General features: G+C 38.3%; 1 protein-coding gene across 2 annotated transcripts in view; it reads right to left on the bottom strand.

Moving 5' to 3' along the window:
• LOC149529612 (histone acetyltransferase subunit NuA4-domain protein) overlaps positions 1-24,861 on the bottom strand; it is a 113,565-nt gene that overhangs the window by 59,042 nt on the left and 29,662 nt on the right. For both annotated transcript variants that reach the window (XM_089809097.1, XM_089809098.1), the window contains exon 4: positions 9,916-9,985. In XM_089809097.1, coding sequence (XP_089665223.1) covers positions 9,916-9,985 — 70 coding nt within the window. The remainder of the gene's footprint in view (positions 1-9,915; positions 9,986-24,861) is intronic.

Below are 24,861 nucleotides of genomic sequence, written 5' to 3'. Positions count from 1 at the left end.
GCCCTATTTTCTCCATTTGTATGGCCCTGCCTCCCCACACCATATGGCTTGCTTTTCCCATATGGTACGACCTTCCCAAGCATACTATACGACCACCCAGCTATCGTACGGCCCCCTATTATATCCTACAGACTTGCCATTTGCTATTGCCCGTACAGCCTGTCGTACGGCCTATCAGTTAACCAATCCCCATACAACCATCAACTTTACAGTACGGCCTTCAATTTTTCGGTCTCCCAACATCTCTAAGTGGATATGTATGGCCTTTTTTTTAGGCTTCCCTGTACGGCCACTGTGACCCATGCATGTTAGGTCGAGTGTGATTCTAGCATTCGCCAGGTTCACACATGGACAGATCTATTCCTAAAGGTTAGTTGGACAATGGAACATTACAGTGGTATCAAAGCCAGTGATTCTGCCAACTTGTGGGAGTCAATGCCAATTTATACTCGAAGGAGAAGGCGAAATAACCTTATTGGTAGAATGGCAGATCATCAAGATCCTATGATAGAACTCGTGAATCTTTTAAGAGTGCTCAACAGAAACCAAATGCAAATCAACGAAACCCAAAGGCTTATGCAGGAAACACTATAAAAATTGGCCAAAGGAAAGACAACAGGAGAACAAAATGGGCATAGCGACGACTTTGTTTCGGAAAGGACAAACTTTCAACCCTCTCGCTCTCGACCCTCAATACCCATCTTCCTTTCAAGAACGGAAGCACCATGCAAAGAAAGAGAGCCCACTTTTCAGGAAATGCAAGAAAAACTTCGGGAAGATTGGAAGAACGTGAATATGGAAGGTGATATATCTTACAAAGACTATGTTGATCTAAGAATGAGATATTCAAGTGGAGGAAATCGTGGTTATTTTAATGATGATCTCAAGAGAAAGATCGGGAAAGTCTACTTATCACCATTTGATGGATCTAGAGCCATCACTGCATAGGCACGGGTTCTGAAGGCAAACACCTATTTCCAACTCAACCCGATGCCCAAAGAGGAAGCAATCAAGTTCACAGCACTCCATCTGGAAGGACTGGTGGAAGAATGGTGGCACCATGGATTGTTTACTCTTGGCCACAACCAAGTAACCTCTTATATCGAGTTCACTAAGAGACTCATTGACCGTTTTGATGGGAAGGAACCTGAACTAAGCTTCAAAAATCTAGCTCAGCTAAAGCAAATAGGTACGGTAGACAATTACATCACAGAGTTCCAAAGCTTGTCAGTATTAGTCACAAACATATCTGAAAGACGTTGAATCGTGTTATTCATGGATGGGCTGAAAAAGCCTTTGAGAGGCTAGATCAAAGGGTTCAACTCAATGAGGCCATTAAGAAGGTGCGAGACATGGCCGCATCTTCCTCCAAAACTCACATAGCTACACCAACACCGTCCCCACAAGAATTCAAAGACAAGGAGCCAATTCAGAAAAACCTCCATTGGATGAAGACTCTCGACAAGAACTCTAGAGGAAAAAACTCTGTTTCACGTCCAAAGAATCATGGGGACCAGGTCATCACTGCCTTGGGAAATGAAAGATTCATTACATTGAGGTGCTTCCTGATGACGACGAAGGACAAGTACCTATAGTGACTAGTAAAGAAAGTAACCAGCAAGAGAGAATAAGTGCCCTAATACAAAAAGGAGGTTCCATTGCTACCTTCACTACAATGGCTGGAAGTAGTATCTTCAGGGTTCATGGCACAATTCACAAGAACTGTGTCACAATCATGCATCACACTCAATTTCATCAAATCATCTTTGGTCACTAGTAAGGGATTACATGCAGTAGAGCATGGAGGATTTGAGGTTAAGGTTGCCAGAGGAACCTTGTTACCCTTCACTCATGTGATCCCACGGCTACAAATTTCCATGAGAAACTATAACTTGACATCTAATTTCTTTGTCATAGATTTGGTTGATATTGATATCATATTGGGCATCCAATGGATGGAGACCCTTGACCAATACACCCAATGTTTCAAGAGGATGGACTTTTCATTCGAGACGGATGGCAAGAAGGTGTTGCTAAGAGGAATGTCAAATAAAGGATCAAGGGAAGTCACAATCAAGAAGATGGAAGCCATTTGTAAACATGATAAGATCCCAACTGCTGCAACTAAAAACATAACAATCAACACCTTGCCCCATTCCTTGCATAACTGGCGGACCCATCTATTGGTCAAGTACTTAAAGAACTATTTTGCATGTTAGTTGATGGATGGCTATATACATGATGAAAGATACAAAGTTATTGATGATATCATTTACTACAGGGATAAGATCTACTTGGTACCTGATTCGAAACTAAAGAAGTTGATTATAGATGGTTTCCAAGAATTGAATTTGCATTTGCTTGAGGACAAGCAAACTTTGGGATGGAAGGACTGTAATGTTCCTGTCGTTAAATAAATATTTGATCCAACCTTTGTTAACGGGCCGATTGATTTAGTATATCTCGGACCTTTTTTTTATTTTTGTTTCCGTAGGGAGGTGTAGCCGTCAGCTATCTTTGTACACCCTCAGAAAGGTTTCCCTAACGAGTATTTAAGCACGACTTGTAGGTAGTTGTTGGTATGCATTTTGGATTATTTCTTTGTTCGTCATTTCGGAAGTGAAAGATCTTCCCTACTTGGCTATTCCAATTTCGGTGGGATTCAACCCTCACCCTATTCCATCGCCCGTAATACTTTCCTCGGATCTAGCAAATCGGAGCACCATCTTGTTGCAAATATTAATTGAAGGTTATTTGTGTTCAATCTCCAATCCTGTCTAGCTTTTATCTAATAAATTCGGGACTATAAGTTTATGGTTGCATAACTGAATCCACCTTCCATCTGTACACCATCCGCTACCCGCAACACACTACAGCATTACCCATCCATACGACCCTGTTTCCCCATTTGTACGGCCCTGTTTCCTCCATCCGTACGGCCCTACCTCACCACACAGTACGGCCTGCTTTTCCCATATTGTACGGCCTTCCCAAGCCTACTGTATGGCCTCCTGTAATATCCTACAGACTTACCATTTGCTGCTCCCTGTACAAGCTGCCATAAGGCCTATTTGTTAGCCAATCCTCCATACCATACGACCATCAACTTTACCATACGGCCTTCAATTTTACCTACCTCCCAGCATCTCCAAGTGGATACCATACAGCCTTTTTTTTATGCTTCCCTGTATGGCCACTGTGACCCGTGCACATTAGGTCGAATGTGATTCTGGCATTCGTCAGGTCTAAACATGGACAAATCTATTCCTGAGGGTTAGTTGGACAACAGAACATTACATAGTCGTCTTTATCTTGTCCGAGGCATCCAAGGATTTAAGAAAGACTACTTGATCCATGCAAGAAACTAAAAAGTTGATGATGGTACGATTTTTTCCATCCGTCCATCCATCTGAAAGTATGGTGCAGCCATACTATTTCCACTGTAACTTTTGCTCTTCAACCACATCTTTACCCCTAGAAACAAGCATCTTTCAACAATCTACGAGCACAAAATAAAAAATGAGACTAACTTTAAGTACAGAACTTTGATTAAGATAAATTACTTTCAACAAAAACAAGTAAATTGTAAAACTGTAAAAGTATTAAAATTTGAAACAAGTGAACTACCTCCCACTCAAGGCTGTTGGAGTAGGTGGCTTGTAGCCCTTTCTCGCTACCGTACAACCAGTCACAAAATTCAAAAAATATGAACTTGCTCCAACATTGAAGAAGAGCTTGTTAAAAAACCAAAAATCAGCACATTGAATGTCAAGTTACTCATGCACATCACAGTTCCATCCAATACCCTCCAATGATGGTTGTGCTCCAAGCGTGTTTCTATGCACAAAATAACTATCAATAGAAGAGTTTTGTGGTCTACTAGAACCAATAGATGTGGAAGTTGATCCCAAGGACCTGGCACGGGTAGGTGTGTTCCATGCGCGGATCCGTGGGCCATGAAAAGAGCCCACTATCCCCTCAAGTGCTTCTTCTTCTTCATTAAAGGTGACTGGGATACCTAGTCACAACCCACGATACCTAGTCACAACCCACATCATTTCATTATGAATCATGATAATTGTTTTAGCACAATCATTAGCCGTGATTAGAAAATAATAAATGATTCTTAAACGGAAACATACCTTGCAATTCGTAAATGGATGCCCTCATGGCCAATTTTTCCCTTTCCCCTTTCAACTTCTTCTCTTCTTGGGCACTAAGCAAAGCAATCATCTCCTTTTTTATTTCCTTTGTAGTCTTATCACAAATGCTTGTGTCACCCTTTTCTATACCAGCAAGGTGGTACTTCAAACGAGATATGCCTCCGCGGATTTGTTTTTCACATTTCATGCATATGACACTATTATACTCTATTCCTTCTAAGGCATATTTCCATGCAAAGTCTCTAGCCCCTTTAGGGCGCATGCCTATCAATCCAAATGGATATGCTACGAGACCATTGGGAGATGCTGCAGCTGACCCAGATGTAGAGGAAGCCATTTTTGCTGGAAAATCAGAGAATAAAACAAAAATGTATTGCCCTTTAGGTTTTGAAATTATTGAGAAAAACTTGATGGTTTTTGGAAAAATTGCAAAAAGATGGTGTTAGACCTATGTCAAGTATTAGAGAACATTACAAATGATATTCCTAGAGTCTTAATTAAGTTAGATGCAAGATATGCAAGTGTGAAAAGACAAAAAGAACTTTAAGTCAAAAAAAAAAATTATTGAGAAACTTACTTTTGGATCCGGATTTGCTTGGAAAGAGCTTTGAGCCCTCTCCTAATCTAGTGGAAATTGCTACAAATCACTGCCAAAACCCTTAGGTGCTGCTCCAAAACCCTTCTCCACCCAAGAAGCTAAACACAGAAAACAAAAAAATAAAATGATGTTTTTCATGCACAGGTATTTACTGGCACGCTGCCCGTGAGAAGTCAGTAAGTTATCGCAAGAAATGGCCAAGTTATCATCAACTTCTCGCTGGGAGAAGTTCAAAATCTTGTCCACAAAAAACAGTGATAACATCTCAACTTTTCTCACCAAGTGGAACTTCTCGCGAGAAAATGATTTATCACCAACATATCGGCAAGAATTTGAACTATGAATTTTCATGCTTGATTCTCGTCTTGTGTTTGTGCCAATTTGATCTTGTTTTACTGGTTTTTTTCCAATCTCTGTGTTATGGAAAATTACAAGCATCCATGGTATTCAGATTTTCTTGTACACTAGATAACAAAATATTAAATCTCCCATTTAGTGCAGAAGTGTTAAATTTCCTTGAACCTAGGCTAAGAAGAAAAGGGCAAGATATTAGTTTAAGTTTGTTCTGCATATTAAATCCCCAATTGTTCCCATAATTTATAGAACAATTTACTGTACACATCTCATTTTGTGTTACATCAGAAGGGAAGAATTTAGGTGATGTCTTTTTTGATATCTTAATATTGAACTTTTCACCTATTTTTCAGAAGAAAAAGTTGTGGTTTTTTTATAGTTAGAGCCAATTGGCATATTAAATGCAAAAAGATGCTACCAAAAATGCTGTAGACTTTCCATGTTTGAAAGAAGACTACTGACCATATAATCATATACAAATCACAAAAAAGCATTGTAGAATAATCCCTGTCAACCTTAGCTTATTAATTTCCTCCTAAAGAAAATCAAATTTTAATTTAAGAAAGTTGGAATTGGATCGACTAAAGTTCATAATTTATTTTATATTTCATATCTTATTTTATATTAAAGATATGTTTGATGACTGATCATTCTAAATTTCCACCTTAGCATCTACTGAGCATTCTAAGAATATATTGAAAATTTTCTGAGAGAGCCTCCTAGAATAAATTATATCTTTGTTAGTTTCTCTTTTCAGCAATTTTTATTGAAGTTGGGTTTATGTGATACTAGAAAAGTAAACACTTTTTTGGGCTAAATAAACCTTGGGTTGGAGACTCTAAAGCATACAGAAAAATATATTGAATATATCAGTCACCAAAAGCAAGAAATCTCATTGAGCCTTTGTGGGTTAAAGAAAATCTTAATTAAGCTCCAAGATCCAAAACCAAGTCCAATCCAGTTTACAAGTCCTAACGGCTCGATCTTGAAAATTTCACACACAAATGAAGTCTCTTAGTGTTGACACACAGCTTTTCATCACTCCATTACGAGCTTGGCCAACAACTCTTACCATTAACATAAAAACTTCCCATCCTTAGCCTTGAAAAACCTGCCTCATTTAAAGGAATGAGATGGAACTGAGAACTCTGATTATCAAAATTCTCCCTACCCACTTGTAGAAGACGTTAATAAAAAGATGTGGGTACATATTTAATTTTACTCATGCTGTAAAAGGTAGTGCACCAGTCTCTGTTCACAAACACTTTACATTTATCTCTCCCAGTTTTCTAGTCTCCATACCAGTGCTGAAACATTGGCCAATCAGAATCCATTTCAGAACAACACAGAGCATGCAAGAGTCAAAAGTGGATACTATATTGCAATAAATTTATCTCACTCCCACACACCAAAAATATTGTAAAAAATTCAAGAGTTACAGAGCAGAAATATTTTCCTCGCAGAAGTTGAAATGCTCCTTGCTTGAATCTTGAATTCGCATTCCTTATTTTTCCTTAAACATGGAGATGAAAAAGAAAATAAGAAAGCAGTCTCTATTTCTCTCTCTGGAAATACAGTGGAATATTTGATGTTGCTCATTCCTCTCTTTCTAGCCTCTCTTATGCTTATACAACTCCTCTTATAAGATCAGATTTCTCATTAATCTGAGAAGTACTAATGTTTCCTCTCTCTCTCTCTCTCTCTCTCCCTCTATGTAAGAGCCCCAATTGGTTCTAACTTTGAAAAACACTGGATTGGTTCAACTTTAGATGTTTGACATTTTGTCAAACACTTTGCATGCAGGCTCTAATTCTTCTTGAATTTTTTATATGTCTAACTCTGAACGTTTTTTCAGATATATGCTTCTAAGGATTTTTTAAATGAAACAATCACAATGCATGAAATTTAAAAGTAATTGCAAACGAGACAATCACAATCCAATTTTGAAAATGTACTTGTGAACAATGCTTGACTAACAGCTCTTCGTTCCAACACTGCAATTGAAATACAAGATCATTCCACATAGTAAAATATAAATATTTTGCAAATTCAAAAACCTGGAAATCAACACAGCACATCAAATTTGTAGCCATTCTTTGAATGGTCTACAACGTTGCATTGCAACCCCTAGATGTCCAATGTTGGGTAAGATAAAGCCAAAAGCTCATTCAAAATGCACTGGTTTTCAAACGGCACCCCAACTATCACTTGTAAATATGCCAAACGCAAACCATATAGAAGCTGTGATTTCACTATTTCCTGAATGCTAGATTCTCCACATGCAATCTGAAACAATCTTTGTTTAGATTCTGCAATGTATAGTTCACTATTCAACCTCAATTGAAAACATGTTAATGGATCTGAATGAACCATTCAATAGCACAATAGTTGATAAGATAAACTTATTAAAGTCCAACAAAAGACCAACAAGAGGCTCCAAGGGACTAATTAGAAACAAGGAAGCAATACATCGTAAAGGAGGAACACCAAACGGTGTCCAGGGAAAAGACATAACAGAACAAAAAAGAGCCAAGATGAAACCACCAAACCAGACAGCCCAACTAGTTACTCCAAGCAACCGGGAAAAAATCCAGAACCGGCTGGTAAGCAGTGGGACTAGAAATCCCATACCATCTCCGAGGATCTCTGGAAGCTCTAGAGGAAGACTGATGCTGAGTGAAGGATCTGCGAGGTCTCACATCCCTAGAAGACACAAATGAAGGATCCAATGCTTGTTTCATACCCCATGTGGGGGTAACCATTATAAAGAATGAAGTAATGAGCTGGTTTGAGTGTGGCTTCAAGGGGAATAGCCACTGCAGAGTGAGATCCCGAAGCCTCCATGTCTCTTGAAGATAGATCACATGGCACCTCTGCTCCGTATATCTAAAACAGGTTGGGAGAGACCAAGTCTCCCTAAACAAGCAGTAGAATCTCCCTTTGATCTTGCGGCAGATGGGGCATCGGAAAATGAAGTGAGTCTCTGTCTCAGCCTCCCCCAAGTCACAAAGCGGGCAGATCCAAAGTGAGGAATTCCCAATTTCATGAGTCCTTCCTTCTACAAAACACTTATCGCAAAATTTCTCACTATTTCACAATTATCAAATGCAGAATAGAATCCATCAATGCTTGCATTTTGATGCATTTATAACTTTCAATATAAATTGGTTTATAGCATGCAGTTCACACTTTGACACTTTGCATAACTTAAACAAATTTAGGCATTTGAAAAATATTTACTTTTGTGGCCATGTTTAAAATATAATAATTTATTATATTTCCCTACAAATATAAGTACAAAGTCACTTAATAATTAAAAATAAGCATTAAATGCACATGAGAGCACCTTATTATATAATACTTATATTTATAATTAAAAAAAAGGGATTTAATTAAAGATTATTAATAACTTAAATAGCTCATTTAAATCCATGAAGGACCCGCTCCAAAACTGTCTACTCACTGACTGACTCAAATGCCAAGGTGCCCTACCAAAAAAAGCATTGACCAAAAATTGACTTACTAAAACCAGTAAGTCCCAAACTGGAAGCTTTGTCGATGGCCCTACAAGTCAATGCTACTACCAACTGTTCAAATGACCTGCTCAGAAATAGTAACCCTATCTTTCCCAAAATAGTAACTTACTATAAATAGTAAGTATGTCAATCTGACTCAAAGAAAGAGCAAACCTGAACAAACCCAACCACTGGAGTGGGAAAACTAGCCACTGGCTCAACCAAGACCCCCTATCCATAACATTAGCCCACAAGGGTCACAATGATGGCCTAACAACTCATCCTCTGACACTGGCTAAAAAGGGGATGTTACAGTTTGCTATCATCCAATATCCCATCACCATGTTTGGAAAGAGAAAAACTGTCATGCAAACTGTAGTGACACATCCTTAACTTTTTCAAACTTATGCAAGAGCCAGCCAAAAATCCCCTATCCTAGCCACTTTTGTTATCATCCAATATCCGACCACTATGTTTAGATGAAACAAAACCATTCTTGTAAACCTCGTCATCACAAGAAAACATCCACCCCCTCTATTACAGCAAATTTGATTCAAACCAACAAAAGATAACATCATCTTTTCACAGGGTTACAGTAATGAATATTTATTTTGCTCAAGGAATTAGCTCCAACATGGCACTTTTTCTTCACATTTTATTTGTTTTCAAGTGCCATTGCTTAAAATTCCATATATTCAAATATGTACACTCAAAACTATACTATATTTCTTCTCTTCTTCAAAAATAAAAATATACAACAATAACAGTATCTCCTCTCCAATTCTCATCCTCAACCATAAAGTACTAAATTAATGTTAGGACACACACAAAACTGAAGGTGTGGTTGCCCTCAATATTACCTTATCCCAAAATAAGGTTTACGACACAGCTCAATTAAATTTAGAGATTAAAAGCAATATAAATATGACGATCACTCCAACCATTGCCAAATATTGGAGAAATATCAAACGAAGATGACAACAAATATGTATTGCTACCATATGAAAGAAACATGCATGAATCCCAATGCATTTCCAATCAGAAAACAAAACATAATCCAATGCATTTCCAATCAGAAAGAAAAACATATTGGAATCATGGAGGTTAGAAAATTCCAAGATAGTGATGATACAAATATTAGAAATTCTACACTAAAACTCACACATGCTCAGATTATTCTTTATCTATAAGACCAAAAATAGAATATAAACTCCAACAAAAAAAAGAAGTGATCAATCAGGCACACAAGTAGTAAATCTTCAGAATAGAAAGGATAATGACATACTGCAGGTGATGTGACTGATGACAACGAGAACAGTCTGTCTTCAGGTTGAAACTTCCGCGACCGCTTTAAGCTGAAAAAATTGAGAGGGTCATTTTCTGCATTTAATCATGTCAAAAGAAAAAATTGGGTACCACAATACATGCTCCACTCCCAAAATAACTTTTTCCTTTGAAATAATTAATCATGAAAATGGGATACAAATACCAAAGAAAATATCTTTATACATACAAATCTATGAATATGTAAGACCTAAGTCACAAGGTTCAAGTTTGGGTTCGAGTTCGGCAACTATGAAATTCGGATGAAGTTCAATAAGGATAAAAATTAAGAAAAAAAATGATATTAAATTCGCCTGATATAAAAAATAAATTATATATAATAGTATATCCAATATTTTCATTTTCTTCTATTGACTCTTACAAATTAAAATTATACTATATTTTATTTATAAAACATTAAACTTTAAAAACAAAATAAAATCACCCATCATATTAACTAAAACATAAAATAGAAATACATTAGTTTTTTATTTCAACTTTACAAAACAACGAAAAATATTAAAAATAGTAAAGTTTTAAATTTGTTGACACATTAATATAATAAATAAATTATATACTAACTATTTATTACGAAGTAATTGGTAAAATACTTGCTTGTTATTAACAGAGACCGAGAGGTCCTTATATACAAAAGAATGGAACGATGTTTCCTTAGGAAACGATCGTAATAGAAACATTCTATTCTAGCTGAAAAAGCTAAAAAAGCTACAGCTCACTAAAGCTAACTAAATATTTACAATAGATTACCATTAAATAATAATAGACGATTATCTATTATCATAATACCCTCCCTTAATGGTTAATCTATCTAGAACACCAAGGTGTCCTCTGAATTTGACAAACTTATCAGGACGAAGAGGCTTGGTGAGGATGTCACTAGTCTGATCTGCGGTAGGAACATACTGCAGATCTATTGTCATGTCTTCAACCAGTTGGCGTATGTAGTGACAGTGAACATCTGCATGCTTGGTTCATTCATGGAAGACTGGATTTCGTGCTAACTTGATAACGCTTTCGTTATCAACAAACAGAGTAGTCGGTCATGCTGGTGACATCTGCATATCCCCAAGCATCCAACGAAGCCAAACAACTTCACATCCTGCCTTAACAGTCCCTTTGTATTCAGCCTTTGTAAAGGACAAAGAAACTAATTGCTGCTCCTTACTGGTCCATGTGACTGCACTGTATCCCAAACTAAACACATATCGAGAAGTTGACTTTATATCATCAACAGAGCTTGCCCAATCTGAATCTGTGAACCCACTGAGTTTAGGATTAGAACTTTGAGAGTACAGAAGTCTATAATCGGAAGTGCCTTTCACATAACGAAGCATGTGCTTTGCTGCCATCCAATGATCGGCCTTAGGAGCTATCATAAAATGCCAGATATAGCTAACTGCGAAGCTGATATCAAGCCTAGTAGCAGAGAGGTAGATGAGGCTACCTACTAGTTGCCTGTATGTAGTATCATCAACGGAAGGAGAATCGAACTTTGCGGATAACTTGAGACCTTTCTCCATAGGTGTAGATGCAGGCTTGCAATCCTACAAACGGAATTTGTCCAATAGAGCCTTGGCATATTTGGACTGAGAGATGAATATACCAGAAGATTGTTGCCAAACCTCAACACCTAGGCAATAGTGCATGAGCCCAAGGTCAATCATATCAAAACACTGGCATAAACTCTGTTTGATTCCCTGAATCAAAGATGTCAAACTGCCAATGATGATCAAATCATCCACATAAATAACCAGAAGGATGATGTCACTATCAGTAGTCTTGATGTACAGATTTGAGTCTGAAGAACTCCTCTTGAAGCCTTGATCACTAAGGTACTTATCAATTTTTATGTACCATGCCTGAGGGGCCTGCTTCAAGCCATAGAAAGCTTTTACCAATCTGAGAACCTGATGGTCTTCACCAGCAACCTTGAAACCAGGAAGCTGCATCATGTAGACCTCTTCATGGAGATCACCATTCAGCAAAGCGCTCTTGACATCCATCTGATAGACTTTCCAGCCAAATTGTGCTCCCATGGCTAAGACTAATCTAATGGTGCTCATCTTTGCAATAGGAGCAAAGGTCTCCTCATAATCAATGCCCTGACGCTGCAAAAAGCCCTTCGCAACTAAACGAGCTTTGTACTTATCCAAAGTACCATCCGATTTGTATTTGATTTTGTAAACCCATTTGCAACCAATGGGTTTCTTCCCTGGTGGAAGATCAGAAAGGACCCAAGTGTTGTTCTTCAACAGGCTTTGGTGTTCAAATGTCATGGCCCATTCTCACTCTGGAATTCCTTTAGCCTCGGAATATGTTTGAGGTTCAAATGCGCTGTGAATGTTGGCCATGAGAGCAAAGTTGACTCTCTAGGTTTGCTCTTTTTTCAAGCAGTTATCCATCAATGAGCTCATCATCACGAAGATCAGCAAGTGTCTTAACCCACCACTTAGGCCGGATAGGAGAATGACCAACATTAGTATCAAGAGATGTGTGATGATCAAGTTCCTCATCAGAAGAATCTGGATCAAACTTAGGTGAAGCATCTACAAAGCAATGTGATCCTACAGGAGAAACTAGGGGTGTCTGTATAGGGATCACAGGTATAACTAGAGCTACAGGAGCTATTGGAGCCCTCCCATCAAGTGGACCTAATGGAAGCCGAACTCCCGAATCATGAACCTTCATAGGCTAGTCTGTTGGATCAGGAACAGGAGAAATAGGCATGAAAGGTCCTCGCTAGTCATCAAAGACTACATCACGACTATAGATGGGACAAGATGTCTCAACATCGATCAAGCAGTAGGCTTTGTGAAGACTATTATATCCAGCAAGCATGAGTTTCTGACTCTTGGTATCCAACTCAGTGTGTGACACATCAGAGATCCAAACAAAAGCAAGGGAGCCAAAAACCTTCAGGTCACTGATTTTGGGCTTGCGACCTAACCAGGCCTCTTCCAGAGTTTTACCTTTGATTGCCATTGTGGGTGACTGGTTAAACAGATAAACTATAGTGTTAACTGCTTCTGCCCAAAACTTCTTTGGAACATGTCTATGTTCGAGCATGGATCGAGCCATCTTGATGATTGTTATGTTCCGACATTCAACTACACTTTTATGAGAAGCGCGCCATGAATCACTACTAGTGAAAGGTGTGCGATGTTGCTTCCCAGCCTAGCATGCATCACAAACTCTTGTTGAGTCTGAATCTCTGGCAATCCAAGAACAAGCTCATCTCAAGCAAGCTATGAGAGATAATGCACATTTAAGTGCATGTATCGCTGATGCCAAAGTAACAGAAGACCGTTGAGCAGCCATAGCTAAGTCCCGAGAATCACCAAAATCGGTAAGTCTAAAAAGACCATGATTCTCAAGACCTACTGCAACAGTAGACTGAGTCGCTCAATCAGTGATGGTGCACTAATGTGAACTAAAGGTGACATCCAAGTGTGGAGAATGTCATAGCAACTGACTGACTAAGAGTAGATTTAGTTCCATCCCTAGAACGTAGTACATATAAGATTCCTCCCAGTAGACTAAATCTGAATGTTGCCTTTGTCGACAACTGTGTACTCTTCTCCTCCACCAAAATAACCGAATTGGAATAAGGGTGGTAGTCAGTAAACTAGTCTCTGCAGTGGGTAAAGTGACAAGAGGCACCTAAATCAATGTACCAGGTAGACAACTTCACATAATCTATAGGTCTTTTAGACATAAAGACGTAAAAGACAGTTTTCGTCTACTCAGTGTGCTCTGCACTGTTCGCTTTGGGTTGCGAACCCGATTGCTTAGATTGTGCAGCTAAGCATTTTCGACATTCAACCTTCATGTGTCCAAACTTGTGTCAGTAGTTGCATTGAATGTTCTTTTGGGAACCATCTGATGCTGGAGCAGAAGACTTCTATTGAGATGGCTACTAAAACTTGCCTTTATCCTTCTGAAAGGATTTAGCAGCAAAGGCTTGCTTTGTGGAGGTGGAGGTGGAGGTGCTACCGAACTATTGTTTCCATCGATCTTGTTAAATCAAAAGTTTGCAAAGATCAGTGAACTTCAAATCAACACTAGAAGACGTGATGTTGAGAGTCTCGATAAAATGCTCATAGGACATTGGTAAACTCCAAAGAGTGATAACCACAATATCCTCTTTCTCCATCTTGCGACAGATGGCAAGTAACTGGTCATCGATTTCTTGAATCCTATTCAAGTGTTGCCTGGAGCAAGGTGCGTTCATCCATGATAATAGAAAACAAAGTATTCTTCAAGAAAAAAGCTCTGCTTTTGTCAGAAGTCTCATGAAGACCTTTGAGATGTGTCCAAATCTTGGCAGTTGTCTTGCCAGATGAAATCTGAGGGAGTTGATCATCAGCGACGGATAACTTGAGAAGCATCACTGCCTCTTGATTATTCAGATCCCATGTATCCTGATCAGGACCGGGAGCAGTCAGACGCTTCGTAACATCCAGAACAAGTTCATCGATGTTCTAATATTCAAAAATTGTGATGATCCGCTCCTTCCAAGTATCATAATTTCGACCATTGAATTTGGAGTTGTGCTTGAGCAAAATGTTTGTTAGAGATGTCATGGCACGTTTTTCAATGAAAAAATGTTAAGGCATGTTCTTTGAGGCAAAAAAATGGAAGACCCGAAAAATTCGAAGATTGACCTAAAAGAGAGCTTGAAAAACCCAGAAGGAATATGTTGTCGGTTTCTAGATCTGATGGCTCAAAAATCGAGGCACCCAAAAAAAAGGACGACAATCGAGTTGAGCTCTCGAAAAACACACAAAGAATCAATAACCAAAAAATATTTTGAGGTCAAAGAGGAGTTTTGGCCTAAGTACGAAGCGAGTATTTTAACCAACCTTCTTTGGACCTTCCTTTCACTAGGATCAAATGTATGTATACTTGCTTGCTTATTCATATGATGTTGGATTTTCCCTTACTATCTATAGCCAAACTAAAGCCTCACCAGTAGCCTCATCTTCTCCAACGAAAAAGTTCCCCTCTGCCCCACCTATTGTTTCGAAGAAAACCTTAGTCAGTGACTATGGAGGTCAATAGTAGCAGAAAAATGGCAATTTTGAAGGCAAAAAACTAGATGGTTTTCGTAGCAGAGAGGCGTCTATTTGAGGCGGCAGGAAATATTAAGATTGGATGCACAGAGACAGGTTTCCACACCCAAAAAAAACAGCATGAAACAACAGACGTTGGACCTCCGAAAATCACGAGTTTGCTCAAATCTTGGCTTTGAAATCAGTTGGGTCATTCATTTGTAATTTTGATTCATCTCATTCACTAGCACATCCAATTGTTTCACAATACCCTGTATCTCAGAATCTCCCTCCATTAGTGGAGAAGTACGCCCCCTGCAGGTCTCATGAATACCAAACCTTCAATCACCATCCATAATACTGAAAACCAAGTCCACTTGTGGGTCAAAAGAAAAGTGATAAGCACTCCTCACAGTGTAATGCCAATAAAAACTCTCAATCTCTATCAAGGGCTCATCGTCATCAAACTAGAGATCAGAAGATGGCTCCAATCTCTGACTCTGAACTATTGGTCGGGCAAGATCTTGGGAAACCCTCTCAACAAGCCCAACCAGAAAATCCCTATTGGGAGGTATTGTAGCCAAGGTCTCTACAATCTTCCTCACCAATCGTCGAATAGCATGAGAGCCTCGAAAGAAAGCACCCTCAAATATACTGTATGAGACCTCCCGCAAATCCGAGCCATCAAGAAAATACTCCATGATTGACTCAATACAATAGAAATTATATGTGGAAGCATCAATCTGCTCCCCTGCAATCCATAGCTGATATCTCTAAAAATGTGACAGTGCCAACTGTCCAATGCTACCAACTGTATGAAAAGAAGAAATAGATTCACTTCCAGAAGAAGGAAGCAAATTACCATGAGAGCCTGTCTCCACTGATGCTTTCGCCTCCTCTATACATACTACACTCATATCCTGGACGAATATGTTCGCCACATCATCATGTCCCTCATCCTCAACCGTAGAAACAAACTCACCACCAACCACAATATGTAACTGAATAGGGTCTGGGGTTGGTGTTGACTATACCCGTTCTAACTCCACGGTAACCTCACCCAACTGTGACTATGACTCCTGAAGAGCCAACTAAGTATACTAAAGAGAGTCCACCATCACCTCAAGCTCTCGAGTGAGCTCAACCACCTCCTCCTCCTTCCTTAACAATGCCTCATAGCAAGTGCTACCCCACTCCAAAAGGTAATCTCTGTCATCAACTAACTGAGAGTAACTATGCTTCAAGATCCTAACAGCCTCTCGAAGTGCATAAACCTCTGCTAGAAAAAGAATACTATTACTGTGCTCATCTGACACTGGGGCACCCCAACCAGATGTAGCTAGCATATGTTGAATAGCATCATAATGATTAAGAGATGAATAAATGTCACTATCACTCACCTTCAGTTGATAAGTCACATGATGTCTTTGTAACCCCTAACTCCTATGCAAGCTCTGTATCTCACTAACTTTACCATAATAGGAAACTAAATCAAAACTATCCACCACAAGATCACTTATACGTGTGCTATCGTCCTTGCACAACTCTGCATCCGAGATACAACTACTATGTACCTCAAACAACTCCTCCGAAGAAATAGAAGCCCTCGCAATCTCAATCTCCCCACATGTCTCAGCTTCCACCTTAATAGTAAGATCCTGTAAACATTGATCCTAAGACTCATCCAAAATCTCATAAGAGTCATCACCCAATATCTAACAAGGGGTATCATACCCAGTGCAAATCATAGCATCATCCAACAAATCACTAGAGGTGTCCACACTATCTACATCCCCATCACCTAATAGAGTCTCAACTGTCGTCACCTCACTTTGCACACGACCCTATTCCGGGCTATGAATCAATAACGCTAGAGCATGAACCCACATCTACTGACTCCACTGTAACACCCAAATCACCGGCATCACAGTTGGGTGACTCCATACATGCATCGGTCCCACTTGAGAAAGCCAATGCCTCCTGCACTAGAGCAACACTATGACAACTCCCATACAAATCTCCAATAATTATTCCCTCCTCAAGAGAGCTTGAAGTATCAGTAGTAATAATTGCATCAATTGTCTCTGCATTGACTACAACAACTCTATGGGCCTCAACATGCTAAAGCTTAGTGCCCCTATCCACCAAGGGTACTAACACATCTACTGATCTTTGTAAAATGAGTCCACCATCAACATTGCAGATAGGACTAACAGGTCTTGTACTAAATACAGGTACATCTGCATCATGGACACCTGTCGGGGAAAACTGAAGCTTCCTTCCCTGCAATCTCAAAGTCAACTTTCTAAAGGCAGAAACTATATACTTCGTTGTCCTCTCAACTATCTCTGGATCCAACAAGCTCTCTGCCAAACTCTGATGATGAAGCTTAAGTCTTTCGATACTCTCCTACAAAGCATTCATTTTCATGCTAAATTTCGCATTACTCCACCGGCTTCTAGAACTACCAATCCTTCTATGTTTGTCCATAGAAAAAGAAAGCTAGAGTGCTGGTCACTCCAAACGCAATAGCAAATCTGAACATAAAATAATTTTCCTACTCCACGAGATAGCAGGACTTATAGCTCTGGCAATAGCATCACTTTATTTCTCACATAGAAGTACTCTTCCAAACTTTCAATAGAATACGATTTTCAAAACATTTATCAAAAAATTTAAACCATTCAGATTAAACCTTTTGTAAAATGTTTCTGATGAAATCTCTGATTAGAATTTCTGATAAACAATTTCCGATAACCACACAGGCTGGCAAAATACTCTGCTTTGATAAATAATAGATTGGCCACCAACTGAATCGAAACGAGTGTCTATGCTACCACCAATAACCACATAACTCACTAGCTATTATAATTGTCTCATTTGAATGTCGTCCACAACTTTGCCAAAACACCTTTGCAATAATAGCAATAACATACTCCTAGAAACTATGCGATTTCTGATTTGTTCACAAATGCAAAACAAACCCAACAGGGTGGCAGGTTTGGCGCTCTCATTAAATTTCCCTGAAAATATGTTTCACAGGCTCAAAGTTTGTTTCACAGGCTGGTAGGATGCACAACTCTGATACCACTGTAATAATCTTCCTGGAAGATATTGAGTAGATGTTGAATTTCTACCCACAGAATTTAATCAAACAGTTGGCATACACAATACTACTGTTGGTCAATGACTCCCTGTAGCTTGATTATGACCATGATTCACTCTCACTTTCAAATGTCCGCTTCATTGATTTAATATTTGCAAAGACTCATAGTATTGATATATTAAATACATAAAATTGCAATATAGAGTTACAGCAAGGTAATAATGCAACAAACTTAATGTTGTCTGCTATCCAATCGATTCCCTTTATGCTATTGAAAATCGTACAAAAGCAACTCAGACTTTTAGGAGTTTACAGAGATACAACCTTAGAATGAATTATAATAAATAAACAGTACAAATGATATAGCAATGAAATACCCGTTGGCTAGGAGACGTAAGCCTATGCAACTGGCGAAGTAACAATGTTGCTAGAAGGTAAATGGCCATGTGAAGTAATTGGAAACCACTGTGAGTGTTCTCAGACTCCTGTTCTATATTATATGCCAACCTAATTCTACTCTCCCCACTTCTCAATAGGTGTTACAGCTGGGGAAGCTCGACCAAGATCTGAAACTGATGTGGTCCTCCAACTTACACTCCTGTTGCCTACCCGATACCTGGTAACTGTTATCTCAAACGTGAGATTGTCTGCTGGAACCTGCTCACGTGAGTTCTATTTTCTTCCCTTGACTGCAGCCAACTTCTCTTACTATATGCTGCCCTCACATGGATTATATACTAATATGCTGCTCTATTCCAGCTCACTTCTAGTATACTCTTTAGTATCTCTTTGTGGCAAAAGAGTTGAGACCAGTCATGGTTCAGACTTTACATGAATTGCTCAACACCTGGAGCTATGCCTCTGCAAATACTTTGGCTACTCCCTTAGCTCTGAATTTATTATCTGCTATTTCTACTGCCAAGTAAAAACCAGAATACCAATACTAGACTGTACGTACCAATTCCTTGAAATGACTATCGATACCCGACTCACTTTACTGTTGAACTTCCACTCCTTGCAAATCTTTAATGGATCAATCTGGAACTTCAGTTCTGAAATGAAAATACGAGTTACTAGGGTTTCATCTAGCCTCACTACTTTCCTCAAGGGGTTTCGTCCTTAGGAAATATCCAGTCACATTTAAGCAACCTTTAAGATTTTGTAGAAATATCATATATTCGTGGTAACAATCCCAATGCAAATGCTTTCCTTTATAACTTCGAAATGAGGAGAAGCTCGAACAACTTAGCAATGTGGAATAAAAGACTATGTCATCTTTTAGTCACTTAAGTAACTTTATAACATTAAAATATTTAAATAAATCACTTAAGTCACTTGAACTTTAATATTTCTTGAAATACTTGTTTGATTACCATGCCGTCTAAAATAGGAATCTCTCCTCATAATTCCCCATGTGACCAAATACACTTCCTAAAAATAGAAAGGGTTCATCTCTATTACCCCTGACTTACTATACATAGTAAGTATGGCAAATGGACTCCAAATGACATCAAACGAAGGTCAAATCCATAAATTGTTGAATGTTGGAGATGAATCAATTCTTAGAAGACCTTCTAACAATCCTCATTAGCCTACGAGGATCCAATATTAGGCTAATCCTTGAAATTCTGATCCTGGCAACCAATGGGGACATTACAGTTTGCCAAATTTCGAACCTGATGCCAAAAATTCAGCGAACCTTGTAACTTAGTGTTAGACCACAAAAGCAAATATCTTACTCAGGAATTTCTTGGCATGCTAAAAAATAAAAGACATTTCAATTTATTAAGATATTGTCATGATAAATCCGGGAAAATATCAGCGGACCAAAAATTGCAGTTGAAGAAGTGAGAAATGGCTGATGTGTTTAACAATCAAAGCCATCTTGATTCTATAAAGAGACAGAGAGTTAAAATAAACAAAAGCAAGTATCATTTTCTATGATTAAAGGAAACATTGAGAGTGGTCACAATAACAACATTCATGCTCCCTATTCATAAGGTTCTCAAACTGATTATTCCAACTGTCTTCACAACTATACATAACTATGTCCATTTTTGCATCTTTGGACACTCGTCCTTTGTGTTGAATTTAACAACCATAAATGTAAGCAGTCAAATAAACAATATATAAGACAACAAACTTAAATTTATCCCATGGAAACCCTCCTACAGGGAAAATCCAACCATGCCAAAAGATCACTTTATTGAATAATAATAAGAGAAATTTACAATGCTCTCAAACGGAACAATAAAATGAATACTCCTTTGTGTCTGCAAATGCTTAACCATCAATACATGGCATTCTCTAGACGATAACATTGAACCCTTCCATAGATATACTTTCAAAAATAATACTCCTGAATAGTAATGGATGTTGCACAAACTGTACTAATAACAACAAACACCTAGCCAATCTCAAAATAAGAATCCATGATAATCAACACTCATGATTATAGCATCCCTGATAGACACTGAATAAGCGTGCACGATAGATGTCAAATGATTACCCATACTACTCATGGAATACAAAGAGAATACTTTCAACTATTACAACCATGCCTTTGACAAATCACCGAAACTTGCTGGAATAGATGTTCACAGTATACAACACAATAATAATTTACAGAATACTAACTCTTCATCTATGCTATACTAATAAATACTTGATGAACATTTACAGAAAACAACATGATACTAAAATAAAGAATACACAATATTGATCAGCATCTCTGCCTTGCTCTCCCATTGATAACAACACGCTCCAATAATAAACAATAATCCCTAACTTCAAAAGAATGAACACACCCTTTTTTAATTGACCCTAACACTAACTCGAATAGCCAAAAACAAAACTCAGATTGCCATAACACAAGATGGCAAGGCTATTTGTCTTCTAACTGACGCAGCATATGTGTCTCTTATAATTCAACCAGTTATGCAAGCCTTAGGCCCTTCTCTTGCTACAAACCACGCACAATGAGGCTATTTGATAATTAAAAAAATACACACGTGTCTCTTCAAAGACTGGCATTACAATAGGCGGTAAAGCTTCCACTGTCCAACATTTTGCCAAGGTTGCACGGGTACCTCCCCCCCTCCGCACCCAAGAAAGTTCGAACCAATTCGAAGTTCGGGTCCGATTCAAATTTGGTTCAACCAGGGTACAATTTTTGCACTGCTGGTTCGATCGGGTTCAAACTGGGATCGAACCAGGGCAAACCAACTCCAAATTTTCAAACCCATAGCGAACTGGGCCCCTGCAGACGGCTGGAAAAGTGTTTTTTGGGCAACATTTTATTGTTTTTTGGTGTACATAAACCCTAAAAGTTGTTATGAATTGCTTTTGTGGCCTCTCGTTGTCATTTTATGTTTCTAAACAGGTTATTTTGTCTTAAGGAAGAGCACATAAGTTTTTGAGCAAGCATCTAGTTGTGCAAGGAGTTTGAAGATTGATTTGTTGGTGTTCTTCAAGTGCTTGTGCATCATTCATACACATTTGCAAGCTTGCAATGGCTGGAAAAGGTAAGATCTTATTCCATTTGCTATTGTTTTTGTTCTAGTTTTTTCATTTTCCATTTTTCCAAAATGTCATTTTCTTGCATATAAATTATGAACATGTATCTAATTTCTTGTCATAGGGAAAGGAATGGCATCTACCTCTTCATCAATAGGCAACACCAAACAAAGAATGGAACCCAACTCTGATTCTCCTCTATGGAAGTATGTAGTCATTATAAAACCCCTTCCAAGAGGTGGTGCATTCCATTGGAGATGTCGGGGATGTGGTGTAGAAGAAATAGTTCTTATTATCGTGTAGTAGGTCATTTATGTGGTTACACTGGAAGAGGAGTCAAGAAATGCCCTAGCAAAAAAGGTGCCCCTATACCAAATGAAATAGTGTTAATATATTGAAGAGCATGAGGCAGCTGAAGAGAGAGGACACAAGGCAACAGAACTCAGTAGCAATAAAAGTAAAAGTAAAAGAGCAAAGGGAATGCAGCGCCCCCCCCCCCCCCCCCCCCCCCCAAATGTTATAGTACAAGACCACCCCTTCTTTAGTACCACAGCAGAAACTAACATTGAATCTGTCCCCTTGTACACAAAAGAAAGGGGGCACTAGAAATTGCTTTTCAAAATAAGAGCCGGGAAATTGCTGACATTAAGGTGGGAAGATGCCTGTATGCAAATGGGTTGTCCTTTAATGTTCTCCGCTCTCCATTTTGGAAGGACATGTTGAGGGGTTCCAATGAAGCTCCAAGAGGGTTTTGTGGCCCTGGGTATGAGAAAGTGTGCACCACCTTGTTGGATGAAGAGGTTGAACGGATTGAAGATAAATTCAAGCCCATAAGGGACTCGTAGGTTGAGACAGGGGTGACAATTGTTTCAGATGGCTGGAAGGATTCTAGGAACCGTCCCTTGATCAATGTCCTAAAGGGGCAATGTTTCTTAACGTGGTTGATTGTGAGGGCAAAGTAAAAGATGGGCCATTTATTGCTAATATCCTAATTGAGGCCATTGAACAAGTGGATGCAAGAAACGTTGTCCAAGTCATAATGGACAACGCAAAGAATTGTAGAGCAACTAGTTTGTTGGTTGAATCACGATATCAACATATCTTTTGGACACCTTGTGCAATCCATCCACTCAATCTTATGCTACAAAAGATCGGGAACCAAATTGAGTGGATCAAAACAGGGTTTGAAGAGGCTAAGAACATCCAAATGTTTGTCAGAAACCACCGCATCACTCAATCTCTTTTCAAAAACCACTCAAAATTGGAGCTATTGAATGTAAATGAACTTGAACTCAAGTTAGTAATTTAATTTTTAATATTTGACAATTTTTTATTTTTCATATTCTATTTGTGCAATGTGTATACTTTTCTAAAATATGTATCTGATAATTGTTTTTTGCTCTAATTTATGTCATAGGTTGCTGAGACCCGTTTTGCATCATATGTAATCGTTTTAAGATGACTTGCGCAGTGAAAGATGCACTTCAAGGTATGGTAATCAGCCACAATTGGGGTGTATGGAAGCAAAAGAACACTGAAAGGGCAAACAAAATAAAGTATAGGCTATTGGCAGAGTCATGGTGGGAACGTGTGGAATATCTCCTTAAGATCACCGAGCCCATTATGAGCATGCTTAGGTACACTGACATGGATAGGCCTTGCCTTGGAGAGATCTACGATGGCATAGACTCAACGCTCGAGAAGATCAAGCAAGTTATAAATGAGAAGGAGCAAGATCCGCAAGAGACCTTTTTCTAACAAGTGCAAAAAAAATATTTTTGAATGATGGAACAAAATGACCACTCCATTACATTTGCTTGCCTATGCCTTAACCCTCAAAACTAAAGCTCACAATATTGTAGTCTACCAATAAGGTTGCCACCATATAGAGATATGGAAGTGGTTGACGAGTACCAGGCAGCATTTAGAAGAATATTTCCTAATAATGATATGAGAGAGGTAATCATGGATGAGTTCATAGAGTTTGTCAATGCTAGAGGTCTAAGTAATGATGTTCTTCGTCATCGGTTCAAGAAGGATGCTCATGGTTGGTGGTACCTCCATGGCCAAACAGTGCAGCCCCTTGCAATCAAAATTATATCACAAATTAGTTTTATTTAAAATAAATTAGCTCCCTTTATCTTCAAAAGAATCATGACTAGAAAGTGATTTTAAATTTTTTATAAGATTGAATTAATTATTTTTTAATTGCTTACCCTATGTTGTCTTCATAGGTTGCTAGTTCTTCTGCATCAAAAAGAAATTGGAGCACCTATTCTTTCATCCACTCGGTGAAGCGCAATAGGTTGCAATCAAAAAAAAGCAGAGAACCCAGTATTTGTGCATAACAACTTGCGCCTTCTTTTGCACAAAAGTCATGAATACAAAAAGAGGAGACAAAGAAGTGGGATATAGGTGCAGAGATTGCGGACTTGGATGCTTCCACTACTCGGCTTACAATTGATGATTTTGATGACTTAGATGTCAATACCATTGTTGATTTTGTTGCTGATCCCATTGGCCTTAGCGCAAGTAATACCGGAGAAGAAGAAGATGAAGATTGAAGAACTTAGAACTATGAATATTAATAGATATTCCTTCCATTAGTTAAACAATGAACGTGAAACAACGATACTTGAACTTGATATTTTAAATGTTTTGAATCTATGATGTTGAAGTAGATTCAACTATGTTACTATATGATGGTATGATCACTATGATTACAAGTTTAATTGTTTATGGTGTTTTAAATTTTTTGTTGTTTAAATGTGTTTATGCTACTATGCTACATTCTAATTTTAACTCATGCTTCATAAAAATGTTTATATATATGTATATATATAGATATATATATATATATATATATATATATATATATATATATATATATATATATATATATATGTATTAATTTTTATAATTTTTACATGTTTTTGTACTAACGAACCCAAACAAACCCAAACCCCTTTCCAAAATTTTGACGAAATTGCGAATCGGTTCTCGAACTCCGAACTTGGAACCAAACCCGAACCGACAACTTAGCTTTTTGCATGCTCTATTGTGACCTTTTAAGGCTCTTTATATCTTCAGAGGTTGTCACTAACATGTGACACTAGTCCAAATCATAGTTCCAAGAATCACAACGATTCATGCGATTCACGCAATTCGACGATTCAATTCAAGCCAAACGATTTTTTGTGAATCAGTGAATCAA

The sequence above is a fragment of the Cupressus sempervirens genome, chromosome 11, assembly GCF_028749045.1.
Source record: "Cupressus sempervirens isolate cs-2001-9-10 chromosome 11, ASM2874904v1, whole genome shotgun sequence".
NCBI lineage: Eukaryota > Viridiplantae > Streptophyta > Pinopsida > Cupressales > Cupressaceae > Cupressus > Cupressus sempervirens.
The sequence above is the reverse complement of the archived record's forward strand: the minus strand, read 5'-3'. Positions and strand labels throughout refer to the sequence as shown.